At 40.8% G+C, this 16155-nt stretch overlaps 1 protein-coding gene across 2 annotated transcripts in view; it reads left to right on the forward strand.

Moving 5' to 3' along the window:
- strip2 (striatin interacting protein 2) overlaps nucleotides 1–16155 on the forward strand; it is a 173651-nt gene that overhangs the window by 80402 nt on the left and 77094 nt on the right. For both annotated transcript variants that reach the window (XM_051923656.1, XM_028811371.2), the window contains exons 5-7: nucleotides 1487–1607; nucleotides 3175–3243; nucleotides 12222–12328. In XM_051923656.1, the coding sequence (XP_051779616.1) occupies nucleotides 1487–1607; nucleotides 3175–3243; nucleotides 12222–12328 (297 nt within the window). The remainder of the gene's footprint in view (nucleotides 1–1486; nucleotides 1608–3174; nucleotides 3244–12221; nucleotides 12329–16155) is intronic.

Raw genomic sequence — 16155 nt, forward strand, 5'->3', positions numbered from 1 at the left:
GCAGTTTTATCCAAATAAAGACAATATGTCAACTATTATACTACTACCCATCCCAAATAGCTTTTTTTTTATTCCTTTTGCATATTTTGAAATATGTGCAATTTAATAGTGTAGATTGTACTAGAAATTTAATGACATGCATTTTGATTTGATTTATTTACTTGTTATTTTATAAATTTTATTATATACAGTATTTTCATTTAAACCAACATATATACAGTACATTATTATGTGAATACAACACTTACAATTCTGATTGATTTCACTTTATAACTAATTTTGGTTACTGACTGGAGTGGAGTGATTTTAGTTTTTTTTTTTTTTTTAAAAAAGGTTCTTTCTGAACATATTTGTATGGAAGCTCTGAACTGCACAGTGAGAAAAATTATGGGATAACCTATATCTCATACGTACAGGATAATTTCACGTACATATGAAATGTTTTTGCATATGTACAGGATACTTTTATGTACGTATGAGATGTTTTCACGTTCGTACGAGATAGTTTCACGTACGAACGAGATAAAGTTAGATTAAAAAATTACAAAAGTGCGCTTCAGGGCTACCTAATTCCACCTTTACCAAGGCTACGGCACTTCATTTTGACGTCACTGACATTTCTAGAAAAAAAATACACCATACCTCCTCAGGGGCTCCGTAAAAGTGTGCAGACGAATACCTGTAAACATAAAGCATGTACCTAAACCCTTACCCTCCCACAAGCCTAATCTTAACCATAGTGTAACAGGGTATGTGATGGGCATTTCGTGACTGATGTTGTGAGCATTACCTGATGTACGTCATAGGTATTGCAGGCTACAGTTAAACCCATCAACAACCATTCCACGTTCCTTTAATAAATAAAAGTCTACCATTTGCTATTTTATATTACCATGCTACAAGAGCTCGAAGTGATGTCAAACTGAAGCGCTGTAGCTGTGGTAAAGGCTAATTAGGTAGCCCCGAAGTTAACTTTTGTAATCTTTTAAACTAACTTTATCTCGTACAAACTTGAAAACATCTTGTACGTACGCGAAAACATAGTGTATGTGAAAGTATCCCGTACTTCCAGATATGTTCACGTATGTACAAGATATTTTCACATACGTACAAGATAAGGGTTATCCCATCATTTTTTTCACTGTATGGTTCAGAGCTTCTGTATATCTATGTGTAATTTATTTAATCTTTCCAAAACATCACAAATCTTTAATTACAGATTCCAAAAAAAGTAATTCTGTTTTGTCTTCTGCTACCCTGGCTTAGTGCTACTTGAATGCATTCCTCAGTTTTTTCTCATGTTTTGTATTTTCTTGTTATGTTGTTCCTAATACAAACATATTAAAATAATATGCTGAATTTTTTATCTGCTGAATACACAGCTAGTCCATTCACTCCAAAATTGCTCTAAAATCAAGTAATTATTTTTGCAAGTTTTCATTTTTGAGGTTCTGCTAACTACTTTTTGAAATGGGATGTGTCCTAGGTGTATTCGCCGAATGTGATACTGAGATGGAGGCTCTGTACTGGTCTCGTCATAATATTTTCCTTCTGTACAACATGGGGACCTTCACTGCTCTCTTAGAGCTGCTCAGCATGGAAATAGAGTATGTGTTTACAGACTTTTTTTTATAGTTACTATATTTTCAAAAGGGAGGCAAAGCGCAAGTGCATATTATTTTTGCATGGAAACACAACATCAGAAAAGGACTGAATGAAACCTGGTACTGGCAAAGGTCTATATCAACCAAAGTAATTTATTAAACAAAAAATAATGAAAAGGGGTATAAGCTGGAGGAAACAAAAATACAACAATAATACATGTAATATAGTGTCTGTTTCTCTCATTATCTCTCTCTTTCTTTTTGGTATAACACTGGCCATCACTACCTTTGCTCCGGATTAATCACTTTTCACTAACTCGCCTCCTAAACCTAAGCTCAAAGCACTCTGGTCAGGTTAAACCCTATGCTTCCTCTAGGAACTGTTTCCAGGGTAACGAATGCCACCTACACAGTAAAGTTTCTTTTTTTTTCCAGATCACCCCTTTGGTGGGCCCAGTTCTGCTGATATCCCCGAGCCCTAATATGATATACTTCTGCATTTTTTGATTAACTTATTATAAAGGAAAGACTGCCTTTAATGTCACTTAATGTCTTCAGTTTTTAATTCTTTTTACAGATCTTTTTTTACACTTATATACATGTACCTCAGTCAAATCAATGCATAACATATTGACTTATTCTCTATTAAATATCAGATTGCAAGCAGTAGTAGGAGTAGCAGTTGTACCAGAAGAGGGAATGATACCTCCTTGTTGGTGCTCTGAAGTTAATAATTAGCACAGCATTATTTAGGAAGATTAATTAGAGGCAAACAGGTTGTCTGTCATTCCTTACTACTTTCGTAGTCCATTAGGAATCCATCTATAAGATATGTAGCTCCTTGCTACACTTTGTTTTGGACAAATGACCTGGAGTATGACTGTCCCTTTAAATTGGTGTTTAAGAAACCAATACTGACCCTGGAAGCAACTAGGAAGACTATACCAGGAACAGTTCTTGACTGTAAGATAAGTTTCTACCAGACAGACCTCATAATAGACTACCAAAAAAGGGTGAAGATAGGAAAGGAAGCTGTAGTGTGAGTTTTTATGGTTTGTGTTTAGGGCTCATTTGTTAGTTACTGACAGTTAGGAATATGAACAGCCACCCTATTTAGCCTGTAAGCCTACAATTTAGTTCAGTCTAGATTTTTTTTGTTGTTGTTTTTAATTTTGTATCTCTTGGTTCTTGTCTCGTTGAAGCCCGACATATAATATACATGTCTGTAGACAGCTATAAGTGAAGTTTGTTTAAATCTGGGTGGGAAAAATTAGACCGTTCATTGAGTGTCAAATGTCTAAACCAAAATATTTATTTAATTAATATCAGAAATTCTTACTCCCAAAACATCTTTATAAAGTGTGAACTGCCTCAATCAAGTTATGAGAGTTTGTTAATATTTTCTATGTGCATAACTATGTTTAACAGATGTTTTTGGACTGACCATACTGTCTTTTATTTGGCTTTAAAGACAAAATACACTTTTTTTTTTCTTTTAATCAGTTTTAACGGACTCGCGTATCATTTATTTTTTGTTTCATAAAATTATGTTTTGTTGTTCATATTACAGAAACAACCAGGCCTGCAGCAGTGCCTTAAGGAAGCCAGCCATTTCCCTTGCAGACAGCACTGAACTTAGGTAAGCCATACGACAAAAAACTTTGAATATACAGTAATAATCAAAATTTCATTCAATGGAATATTTGTGCATAAAGTATTTTGTTGTGTGTGTTTATGCAATATACACATACAATATTTTATCCTTCCCATATATATTTAGTAAATTATAAATGCAATTTAAGTTTAAGTCTCGGTGTGTGAATTAATGGGCTCTATGATAAACTGGTGTTCTGTCTCATGGTTGTTCCTGCCTTACATCTAGTACTACTAGGATAGTCTTAAGCCACCCCAGTTGTGAATTGGATTAAGTAGGTTTGGGAGTGTTAAAGTATGTTAAATACACTCCTTAGCATCATTATAGGTCTTTGTATATCATATTATATTAAATTATTTTCATGCACAGGCTTTACTGTAAAAGCACAACATGTTTCTAATAATATCTCATTAAACATATGGTGTTTATATGTGCTCATTTTCCAAATATTTTTTGTTATAATTTGTTTTCATGCAGTTTTAACCTAAGCATGTTAGTTATTATCTAAAACATACTATATTGGGAAAAAAAGTTAGCGAGCATTACATAAATCATTTGAGTTGTGAATGAACACTCGCTTAAGATTTCTTCATCTCTACATAACTAACAAAAACCAACTACAAAAACTAACAAAGAAATTAAATATTTATTTAATTTGGGCTTCATTAATCTGTAATCTGAAATGTTTACTACAAGTACTTAGCATCATAATCAAGTTTTCATGGTACACGTTAAACATCCATCCATCCATCCATTGTCTCCCGCTTATCCAAGGTCGGGTCGCGGGGGCAGCAGCTTGAGCAGAGATGCCCAGACTTCCCTCTCCCCGGCCACTTCTTCTAGCTCTTCCGGGAGAATCCCAAGGCGTTCCCAGGCCAGTCGAGAGACATAGTCCCTCCAGCGTGTCCTGGGTCTTCCCCGGGGCCTCCTCCCGGTTGGACGTGCCTGGAACACCTCACCAGGGAGGCGTCCAGGAGGCATCCTGATCAGATGCCCGAGCCACCTCATCTGACTCCTCTCAATGCGGAGGAGCAGCGGCTCTACTCTGAGCCCCTCCCGGATGACTGAGCTTCTCACCCTATCTTTAAGGGAAAGCCCAGACACCCTGCGGAGGAAACTCATTTCAGCCGCTTGTATTCGCGATCTCGTTCTTTCGGTCACTACCCATAGCTCATGACCATAGGTGAGGGTAGGAACATAGATCGACTGGTAAATTGAGAGCTTCGCCTTGCGGCTCAGCTCCTTTTTCACCACGACAGACCGATGCAACGCCCGCATTACTGCGGATGCCGCACCGATCCGCCTGTCGATCTCACGCTCCATTCTTCCCTCACTCGTGAACAAGACCCCGAGATACTTGAACTCCTCCACTTGGGGCAGGATCTCGCTACCAACCCTGAGAGGGCACTCCACCCTTTTCCGGTTGAGGACCATGGTCTCGGATTTGGAGGTGCTGATTCTCATCCCAGCCGCTTCACACTCGGCTGCGAACCGATCCAGAGAGAGCTGAAGATCACGGCCTGATGAAGCAAACAGGACAACATCATCTGCAAAAAGCAGTGACCCAATCCTGAGCCCACCAAACCGGACCCCCTCAACACCCTAGCTGCGCCTAGAAATTCTGTCCATAAAAGTTATGAACAGAATCGGTGACAAAGGGCAGCCCTGGCGGAGTCCAACTCTCACTGGAAACGGGTTCGACTTACTGCCGGCAATGCGGACCAAGCTCTGGCACCGATCGTACAGGGACTGAACAGCCCTTATCAGGGGGGCCGGTACCCCATACTCTCGGAGTACCCCCCACAGGATTCCCCGAGGGACACGGTCGAATCCACAAAACACATGTAGACTGGTTGGGCAAACTCCCATGCACCCTCCAGGACCCTGCTAAGGGTATAGAGCTGGTCCACTGTTCCGCGACCAGGACGAAAACCACACTGTTCCTCCTGAATCCAAGGCTCGACTATCCGACGGACCCTCCTCTCCAGGACCCCTGAATAGACTTTTCCAGGGAGGCTGAGGAGTGTGATCCCTCTGTAGTTGGAACACACCCTCCGATCCCCTTTCTTAAAGAGGGGGACCACCACCCCGGTCTGCCAATCCAGAGGCACTGTCCCTGATGTCCATGCGATGTTGCAGAGGCGTGTCAGCCAAGACAGTCCTACAACATCCAGAGCCTTGAGGAACTCCGGGCGTATCTCATCCACCCCCGGGGCCCTGCCACCAAGGAGTTTTTTGACCACCTCGGTGACCTCAGTCCCAGAGATGGGGGAGCCCACCTCTGAGTCCCCAGGCTCTGCTTCCTCATTGGAAGGCATGTTAATGGGATTGAGGAGGTCTTCGAAGTATTCCCCCCACCGACCCACAACGTCCCGAGTCGAGGTCAGCAGCGCACCATCCCCACCATATACAGTGTTGACACTGCACTGCTTCCCCTTTCTGAGACACCGGATGGTGGACCAGAATCTCCTCGAAGCCGTCCGAAAGTCATTCTCCATGGCCTCCCCAAACTCCTCCCACGCCTGAGTTTTTGCCTCAGCAACCACCAAAGCCGCATTCCGCTTGGCCTGCCGGTACCTATCAGCTGCCTCCGGGGTCCCACAGGACAAAAGGGTCCTGTAGGACTCCTTCTTCAGCTTGACGGCATCCTTCACCGCCGGTGTCCACCAGCGGGTTCGGGGATTGCCGCCACGACAGGCACCGACCACCTTACGGCCACAGCCCCGGTCAGCTGCCTCAACAATAGAGGCACGGAACATGGCCCATTCGGACTCAATGTCCCCCACCTCCCTCGGGATGTGGTCGAAGTTCTGCCGGAGGTGGGAGTTGAAGCTACTTCTGACAGGGGGCTCTGCCAGACGTTCCCAGCAGACCCTCACAACACGTTTGGGCCTACCACGCCTGACCGGCATCCTCCCCCACCATCGAAGCCAACTCACCACCAGGTGGTGATCAGTTGACAGCTCCGCCCCTCTCTTCACCCGAGTGTCCAAGACATGTGGCCGCAAGTCCGACGACACGACCACAAAGTCGATCATCGAACTGAGGCCTAGGGTGTCCTGGTGCCAAGTGCACATATGAACACCCTTATGCTTGAACATGGTGTTCGTTATGGACAATCCGTGACGAGCACAGAAGTCCAATAACAAAACACCGCTCGGGTTCAGATCAGGGGGGCCATTCCTCCCAATCACGCCCTTCCAGGTCTCACTGTCATTGCCCACGTGAGCATTGAAGTCTCCCAGCAGAACGAGGGAGTCCCCAGAAGGTATGCCCTCTAGCACCCCCTCCAGGGACTCCAAAAAGGGTGGGTACTCCGAACTGCTGTTCGGTGCATACGCACAAACAACAGTTAGGACCCGTCCCCCCACCCGAAGGCAAAGGGAGGCTACCCTCTCGTCCACCGGGGTAAACCCCAATGTACAGGCTCCAAGTTGGGGGGCAATAAGTATACCCACACCTGCTCGGCGCCTCTCACCAGGGGCAACTCCAGAGTGGTAGAGAGTCCAGCCCCTCTCAAGGAGATTGGTTCCAGAGTCCAAGCTGTGCGTCGAGGTGAGCCCGACTATATCTAGCCGGAACCTCTCAACTTCGCGCACTAGCTCAGGCTCCTTCCCCTTCAGAGAGGTGACATTCCACGTCCCAAGAGCCAGTTTCTGTAGCCGAGGATCGGACCGCCAAGGTCCCCGCCTTCGGCCACCACCCAACTCACACTGCACCCGACCTCCTTGGCCCCTCCCATAGGTGGTGAGCCCATGGGAAGGGGGACCCACGTTGCCTCTTCGGGCTGTGCCCAGCCGAGCCCCATGGGTGCAGGCCCGGCCACCAGGCGCTCGCCATCGAGCCCACGTTAAACATCCATAATCAGAAATTCCAAAAACCCGAATGCTTCAAAATCTGAAACATTTTTAGGTACCAACATGACGCCACTAGTGAAAAATTCCACACCTGAGCTCAGTTGCCCATGTTGGCGCCAGTTTTATGAACCACCATCATTGCCAGACCTACATGCATTACCCACTATGTTTTTTGCTTATTCTGTGTGTGCAGTAACCTTTAATTCAAAACACAGCATGGCAGGTGGAGACTGAAAGCTTGCTGTTGTTTGTTGCTGCTGTTGTTTACAGCTGATACATATATTGTGCTGATGCTGCTGTGGACAAACTTTTGTTTCATGCAAAAAATGATTATACATATTCTATAAAATTACCTTCAAATATGCATATAAGATTTATGCAAAGCATAAATACATTTTATGTTTAGACTTAAGTTCCATCTCCTGATTATGTACTGTATATTCAAATATTCCAAAATCCGAAAATATCCTAAATCTGAACTACGTCAGGTCTCAGTCATTTCAGATTAGGGATTCTCAACCTGTAATATAATAAATTGTTTGTATTTGGCACAAATAGCAAAATTTTCCATGAATGCTGCCTAGAATGATTGGTGGCAGTTGTATCTTGTTTCAGAAAACTAATTAGAGATAATTTAATTGAAAAAATGTTCTTCATATCTAAGAATGCTTGTAAAACTAAAAGGAAATGCCAAATAAAAGATAACTCAAGAGAGTTTATTTTATTCTACACTCCAAGATTTTTTAAAAAATGATGTTAGTTTTCTCAGACGTAATGTGAAATGATACGTCTGTTACAGTTTAATGTGTACCCTGAGTATCCAGGTACTTTGCATGTACACACAAGATATTAAATGTTATTGAATTATGTAAACAATATATACCGTACATTTTACATATCTGATTGCTGAACATTGAAAATTAGCTTATTTGCAGTGTGTTTTTATTCTGTATCAGTTTAGTGCTTGGTTCCAAAAATACACATTTGTTATTAGTCTTGAGTGTTACACGTTGTAATGTGTGGAAATTTTATTATCTGGGAATTACAGCAAGTATTATTTCTGCATTATGGTACTTTTATTAAATGCTCAGGTGGCATAGTTGTTACTTAATATTATCAGGGATTTCAATTACACTTGATACTTAAGTGCACCTTATTTAAACATCTTAGTGTGCTATACAGTAACCAGTATATATTATGAAAAAAGGGCAATAGAGGGTGTTTCATAAAGTACGCAGTTTTTAAAAATGCAATAAATCGGCCAAAATCGAAGCAAAATTCTAAAGTTTTATTTAATTTCATTCAACATATACCTCGATTTAATAATGAAAAGTGATATCGAGCATATGTCCACCTTCACTTTCTCTGCAGGCAGTCATCCGATCATTGAAATTAGCGATAACTCTTTTACAGACGTCCCTATTGATTTCGTCCCTGTTGATTTCGCCAGTTACCCGTTGAATTTCCCTCTTCAGTTCGGCAATCGTTTGAGGTTTGTTCATGTAAACTTGTGACTTCACATATCCCCATAAAAAGAAGTCGCCACTGTGAAGCGAGATCAGATGCTCAGGGAATTTTTCACGAAGCAAAGTGATTGTCTCTCGGGATGTATGGCAGGTAACCCTGTCCTGCTGAAACCACATTTCATCAATTCCGTCATCCTCCATTTCTTCCAGAGCAGGCCACAAAATGTTAGTGATCATGTCCCGATAACGGTTGCCATTTACAGTAACTGCATTTCCATCATCATTTTCAAAAAATAAGGGGCCAATCACGCCTCCTGCCCAAAAACCACACCAAACCATGGCTCGTAGGGGATGCATTTCGTGCTTTTGGATCACTCTAGGGTCTTCGTCACCCCAAATGCGGCAATTTTGTTTGTTGACATACCCTGAGAGATGGAAATATGCCTTGTCACTGAAGATCATTCTTTTTGAAAAATTGTCGTCCTCTTGTTCCAAAATCCAATCGGCGAATCTTCTTGATTTGCTGGTTTCAGCACTTGTGTCAACTGAGTCTTGTAGGGGTGCATATGAAAATCTTTTTTCAGTATTCGATACACAGAAGATGGTGACATATCTAGCTGTTGTGATTGACGGCGAAGCGACTTCACGGGGCTCACATTCACACTGTCTTGCACTACTGCAATGTTTTGCTGCGTTCGAACATTACGGTTTTGACCGGGTGATTTTCTGGTTGCAAATGACCCAGATTCTTCGAATTTCTGTACCAGCCTCAAAACTGTTGTTGCAGTAGGGGCATTATCATGTCCAAAGATTTACGGACAGTCTCTACGTAGCACTCTCCGTTTTTGTAATGAGTTTTCACAATAAGAATGCGTTGCTCAATACTGAACTGCTCCATGGCTACTAATGGAAAAATGACAAATGGTCTTCTAATCGGAGTGATAATAGATAATGAAAATGATAGGAACAGTGCATACAACCTTCAAGCAAATAAATCCCACGCAATTCAAAAACTGCGTACTTTATGAAACAGCCTTTATACACTGCCTGGCCAAAAAAAAAGTCGCCACCTGGATTTAACTAAGCAAATAGGTACGAGCCTCCTATTGGATAATTACTGCATGGGCGATTATCTTTCAGCTGGCAACAAGTTATTTAACCCCAACTGGTGCAATGAGTTGCTTCTCATTTTTTAAACAACCATGTCGAAAGACTCATCTCGTGGTCGTGGAAAAGATGTTAGTCTGTTTGAGATGGGTCAAATCATTGGCGTGCATCAAGTAGAGAAAACATCTAAGGAGATTGCAGAAACTACTAAAATTGGGTTAAGAACTGTCCAACGCATTATTAAAAACTGGAAGGATAGTGGGGACCCATCGTCTTCGAGGAAGAAATGTGGCCGGAAAAAAATCCTGAATGATCGTGATCGGCGATCACTTAAACGTTTGGTGAAATTAAATCGAAGAAAAACAACAGTAGAATTCAGGTCTATGTTTAATAGTGAAAGTAAGAGCATTTCCACACACACAATGCAAAGGGAACTCAAGGGATTGGGACTGAGCAGCTGTGTAGCCGTAAGAAAACCATAAATCAGTGAGGCAAACTGGGAAAAAAAGGCTTCAATTTGCTAGGGAGCATAAAGATTGGACTCTGGAGCAATGGAAGGAGGTCATGTGGTCTGATGAGTCCAGATTTACCCTGTTCCAGAGTGATGGGTGCATCAGGGTAAGAAGAGAGGCAGTCAGACTCTACCGTCATCAATGCAAGATCTTGGTAAAAAATTAATGCAACACTGGATGGAACTAAATCTTGTGACATTGCATAAGCTTATCGAAACAATGCCACAGCGAATGCTTGCTGTAATCAAAGCTAAAGGCGGTCCAACGAAATATTAGAGTGTGTGACCTTTTTTTTTTGGTGGCGACTTTTTTTTTGGCCAGGCAATGGCCAGTGGCACTCTATTTAATAGAGAAACAACAAGTGATTGGGTGTGAGTGGTTCCAAATCATTTGGGTCATCTGAAAATCAGATCAGAAAATCATACAAATTATAGTCCAAATTCCAACTATTCATTATCTGAAATGGAGTTAAAAAGGAGGTATAATTGAAAGTTAATTGATATTTAATAGAATTAAACAAAATATTTTTTTATAATTTGAAGAAAATGATAAAGCCATTGAATTTGAAAATGTATGGTAAAAATGATAAAACAAAGAGAATTAACAAATATTCAATAAATGGAAAAGCAATTGTTGCTTTGTATTCACATATGAATAGAGTGAATATGTAATCTATAGTGTAGAAAAATGCATCTGCTATATATTGTCTGAGCACATTTTCAATATTCAAATGTTGATAAGAACAAGGACACTATTTGACAACAATACTTTAAAAGATTTGTGCTTGAGTAACATTTCAGTACACCACATGTATGTGCATTTGTTATTGAAATGCAATTTGCCTTTTGTCAGTTTATTAAGTCTTTACCTGGCAAAGAAATTCAGAAATTAATGTTAAAAGGTTTTCTAGAACCAAAAACAGTTAATACAGTAATCCCTCCTCCATCGCGGGGGTTGCGTTCCAGAGCCACCCGCGAAATAAGAAAATCCGCGAAGTAGAAACCATATGTTTATGTGGTTATTTTTATATTGTCATGCTTGGGTCACAGATTTGCGCAGAAACACAGGAGGTTGTAGAGAGACAGGAACGTTATTCAAACACTGCAAACAAACATTTGTCTCTTTTTCAAAAGTTTAAACTGTGCTCCATGACAAGACAGAGATGACAGTTCTGTCTCACAATTAAAAGAATGCAAACATATCTTCCTCTTCAAAGGAGTGCGTGTCAGGAGCACAGAATGTCACATAGATAGAGAAAACAATCTCTAGCAAACAAATCAATAGGGCTGTTTGGCTTTTAAGTATGCGAAGCACCGCGGCACAAAGCTGTTGAAGGCGGCAGCTCACACCCCCTCCGTCAGGAGCAGAGAGAGAGAGAGAGACAGAGTTTGTTTTTCAGTCAAAAATCAATATGTGCCCTTCGAGCTTCTAAGTATGCGAAGCACTGTGCAGCATGTCGTTTCAGGAAGCAGCTGCACAAAAGATAGCAACGTGAAGATAATCTTTCAGCATATTTAGACGAGCGTCCGTATCGTCTAGGTGTGCGAACAGCCCCCCTGCTCAATCCCCATACGTCAGGATCACAGATAGTCAGCGCAAGAGAGAGAGAAAAGTAAGCAATCTAGCTTCTCAGCCATCTGCCAATAGCGTCCCTTGTATGAAATCAACTGGGCAAACCAACTGAGGAAGCATGTACCAGAAATTAAAAGACCCATTGTCCGCAGAAATCCGCGAACCAGCAAAAAATCCGCGATATATATTTAAATATGCTTACATATAAAATCCGCGATGGAGTGAAGCCGCGAAAGGCGAAGCGCGATATAGCGAGGGATCACTGTATTTTATAATTAGATTTTTAGATATTTATAGATGTCTAATCAGAACTTAATTCTTATAGTTCACATTTCATATGGGCCCTGTTGCAATGCAGTACCTCTACATTATCCAAATATAGCTATATATTTTTTATTATTTTTAATGATTGTATTTATAATACTGTACTGCTCTGCTCTATTTTACAGAGTGATGTTGAGCATCATGTATTTGATTGTAGAAACCATTCGTTTAGAGTGTGAAGAAGATACAGAGGAGTGGAAATCTGCAAGAGAGACTTTTAAGACAGATCTGGGTGAGTAGAGTATAAATATATTGGGCAATAAATAATACTGAAAACAGAGGTTAAAAAAGGATTTTTAATGAAGAGTATACAATTATTTGATTAAGATTGTATAATAATAAAAAAATAATGGACAAAAGCAACAATATTTAGGAACCAGGTGCCTGTTAGCTGTGACCATCCACTTTACATCTTTTTTCCAAAGACCTGTATTCTGTTATACCTTCTCTAAATAGATTTTTTTCATGTTTTTGACAAATAAAAATGCTTTGCAAGGATTAATTTCAACCATTCACCTCTTTGTTAACTTCAAGTAGGTAATAGCTTTCTGTAGACCTGGCAAGGACAAAGCTTTTTCAAATAATGGATGAAGTTCTGGCAGCACCGGGTGCATGGCAGGAGAAAACTGTGGATGAGATGCCAGCCCATCACAGACCATTATTACCCACACTTAAACTTGCTGATAAAGATCAATATAGTTACCAATGAATTTATACACATCTTTGGTTTCATCACAGCCTCCAAAGTACAATACATTACCCTTCAGTTTGATTTTGTATCCTTTTGTAATTTATAAAATCTGAACTGAATAAATAGGTTAAGAAAGGGATTAATGGAGCTGCAAATTTCGTTCTAAGGAATACTAACGTTAAAAGTCTATTGTTCACTGATCTCTCTTAGAACCAGCAAACCCGCGATTCTCAAAAGAATCGCAAATCCAAGAATGGCAATCACTTTCTGTTCCCTCCGATATTTGGAGGGAAGAAAAATCATGGAGGGTGGGTGCGTCCTGAGAAAGTTTACATTTAATTAAATAAATATATTTGTACTAAAGCGTTTTCTTTTTGGAGCCGTGACTCATCTGGTTATGGTGTTTCAGAAGCGCGTTGTAGGCGCCTGCGTTCATTGTTTTTATCCATGTGGTCTCGTTTTTGTTTTTCTATGGCTGTGTCGTTTGCTGACGGCAGTGGATTCGCATGGTGAAGTGACCATGGCGGCAGATCCGGGCGTGGAGGGCTACATTACTAAACAAAGGTGGTATATGCGGTGGTGTGCGCGGTTTGGGCAGCAGTTGTACTGTGTACGGCTTGCTTGTGGCCTCTGGCATCTGTGCATATATACAACCTGGCGTGCACGCTTTACCTCAGGTTTAGTTTACAGATCGTGTTGTGTTGTTTGGGCGCCACCTACTGACTCTGGGAAGCCACTGGGTTTGACTCAGGGCACTGTGTTAAAAAAATGCTTTAGTTGCCTCACATTTTTATGCAATCGTTTTGTTCACCCCACTGAATTAAAGCTGAAAGTCTGCACTTCAGCTGCATCTGAGTTGTTTCATTTAAAATTCATTGTGGTAATGTACAGAACCAAAATTAGAAAAAAGTTGTCTCTGTCCAAATATTTATGGACCTAACTGTAGCTGTGCTGGGAAGAGAGGCCACTGAACGAAATGACTTCACAGCTCAAGGATTAAGAAGATGTATTAAAACGTACAATTTTGTTTCCTCTCTGATGATGCTTTCAGACATGTTACCTTTGTTGTCCAACTTATCTAAGGCTTGGCAAAGGCAAGATGTCAATCTTACCGAAACTGAGCCAATTTTGCTTGCCACAAAATTGTTCATCATGGAGTTGAAAGACACTCCCCGGAGATATTTTCAAAGCCTTTATCATTGTCTGGCAGAAGAATGGTCAGATCTCCGCATTGTTTATACACAGAGAGATGTAATGTCATTCAAAAGTGCAATATATGATAAATACTAGAGACAGTTGTCAAGCATCTAGATGCAAGATTCCCTGACATGCCAATTATTTCCAGCTTTTCAAAAGTTTTCAATGCAGAAACTCACAATTCAAGTGAGTCTGCTGAAATTCTTTTCGATCATTACTCAAAAAATGGTAGTCCGACAATTTTAAAATTTGAAAGTAGCAGGCAAGAATGGACAGTTGCATCAAAAATGATCAGAAGTAAATCATACAAAGACTTAAGTCCAAAACAGATTTTACTAAAAATGGCAACAACATCAGAGCTCAAAGAGTCGTTTCTAAATTTAGCCAAACTAACTCACGTTGGGCGACTGATCCCATTGAGCACAGCTGAATGCGAAAGGGGGTTTTCTGCCCTTAAAAGGATCAAGACATGTTTGAGAAATCGCATGAATCAAAGCAAGCTAAATAATCTCATGCTGATCCCCTTGGAGGGCCCAGATCCTGGGGACTTTGATTATGGGATAGCTGCAGACAACTGGGCTTCTTGGGAAAAAAAGAAGAAGAAATATTTAACTGAAGACACCTTCTGCAAGTGCAAGTTGGCTTTGAAGAATATTTTTTAATTTTTCTTCATTAGGTTTCCCATACTTTTTTTTCCATTGTTTTCACTTTTCTTCCCGACAGCAACAATACTTGTTCCTCTTGGTTTATGTCATAACAATTGTTATTTAAAATTTTTGTTAGGGTTGCAGGATCCTGAATTGGATACTTCTTAAATTTAATAAAAATATTGTGGCACAAGTGTCCAACCCTAAAAAAAAGGATGTCATATTGATCATTGGAAAATAGTTAATAATAATTAACTAATAAAAATAGTGCACATTTAATTTCTTCCACCACCAGATTTCCATGTCCTGCCCCACCCGGCTACTTTTTCATGCCACCCGGCTGGAAAAAAATTCTGGGGAGAACAACTGTTGTAGCTTGCATGTTACCTGAAGAAATGCAGTATGATGAACTTGACCCTGACTCACCAAATGATCAGCCAAATCAGACAGTGTTACAACTTTATTTGAATGTAATTAGCAGAATGTGAAAACACGTAATCAGGTGCAGTATTTATTTTTTAACCAACTCATTTAATTTGTGGTCAATATAGTACAGCCCTTATATTCCTGAGTTCACTGGCCACATCTCTTACAGCATCCACTATTGCATTTTGTGACTCCAGAACAGCATCTATCAGTACACAGCCTGATGGTCCCAGCGGTTTCAGTGGCAAAGGTTATTTCAAGCACTGTGAGACTTTCTGAATTTGAACTTTCGAGTGTCTCCGCCACGCTGCATCACTCCATCGATGCCTACAAATAGTGTGTTTTTCCTTGCCTCCACTCCACATTCGCTAAAATTCTTCTTTTTTCCATGTGCTTTTCCCATTGTCTTTTAACAAACACTGAAAGGAAGGGGCTATTTATATTGATTTACATATTGAAATATGCAAAATTCTGGGAGGAGTCGGTGTGGGGCTATAGGCGCATGCACTTGCATTAAATTTCACGTTCATAAAGGGAAATGCGTGGAACTTGGTGTACGCAGTTTTATGCATCTGGATTTTTTTATGCTTATGCACATTTACAGTTTTGTCCATATGCAATGTTTTAATGTGAATTTTGCACACGGAATTTTACATGAGGCCTCTGACCCCACTGTGCCCACCAAGGGCCTGGCTAAAGGTTGGGGCTCTGATATGTCTTTTCTGGGTGAGGTTAATGGGTCCTTGCTAATGCTTTCAGTTAAAGATTATGTGAACCACACTTAATCTAATACCACACCTAAGATTGTTATGCTTTGGGTGACCCTACCAGGAATAATTGCTGTGGACAACAACTCTCCTAGGAAAACTGAAACGCACAAACCCTTTCACCACTATAAAGTGGTGATTCAGGCGATTCATGGAGTGGTGATTTAAAAAAAGTAAAGTCATATGAGCTATTCAGTCCCTGTACCACCAGAGTGAGAGCTTGGTTTGCACTGCTAGCAGTAAGTCTGTCTTGCTTTCAGTGGTTGTGGGACTCTACCTGGTTTGCCCTTTTTCACCAATCTTGTTCATAATTTTAATGAACAGAATTTAT

The sequence above is a fragment of the Erpetoichthys calabaricus genome, chromosome 1 (genome assembly GCF_900747795.2).
Source record: "Erpetoichthys calabaricus chromosome 1, fErpCal1.3, whole genome shotgun sequence".
Taxonomy (NCBI): domain Eukaryota; kingdom Metazoa; phylum Chordata; class Cladistia; order Polypteriformes; family Polypteridae; genus Erpetoichthys; species Erpetoichthys calabaricus.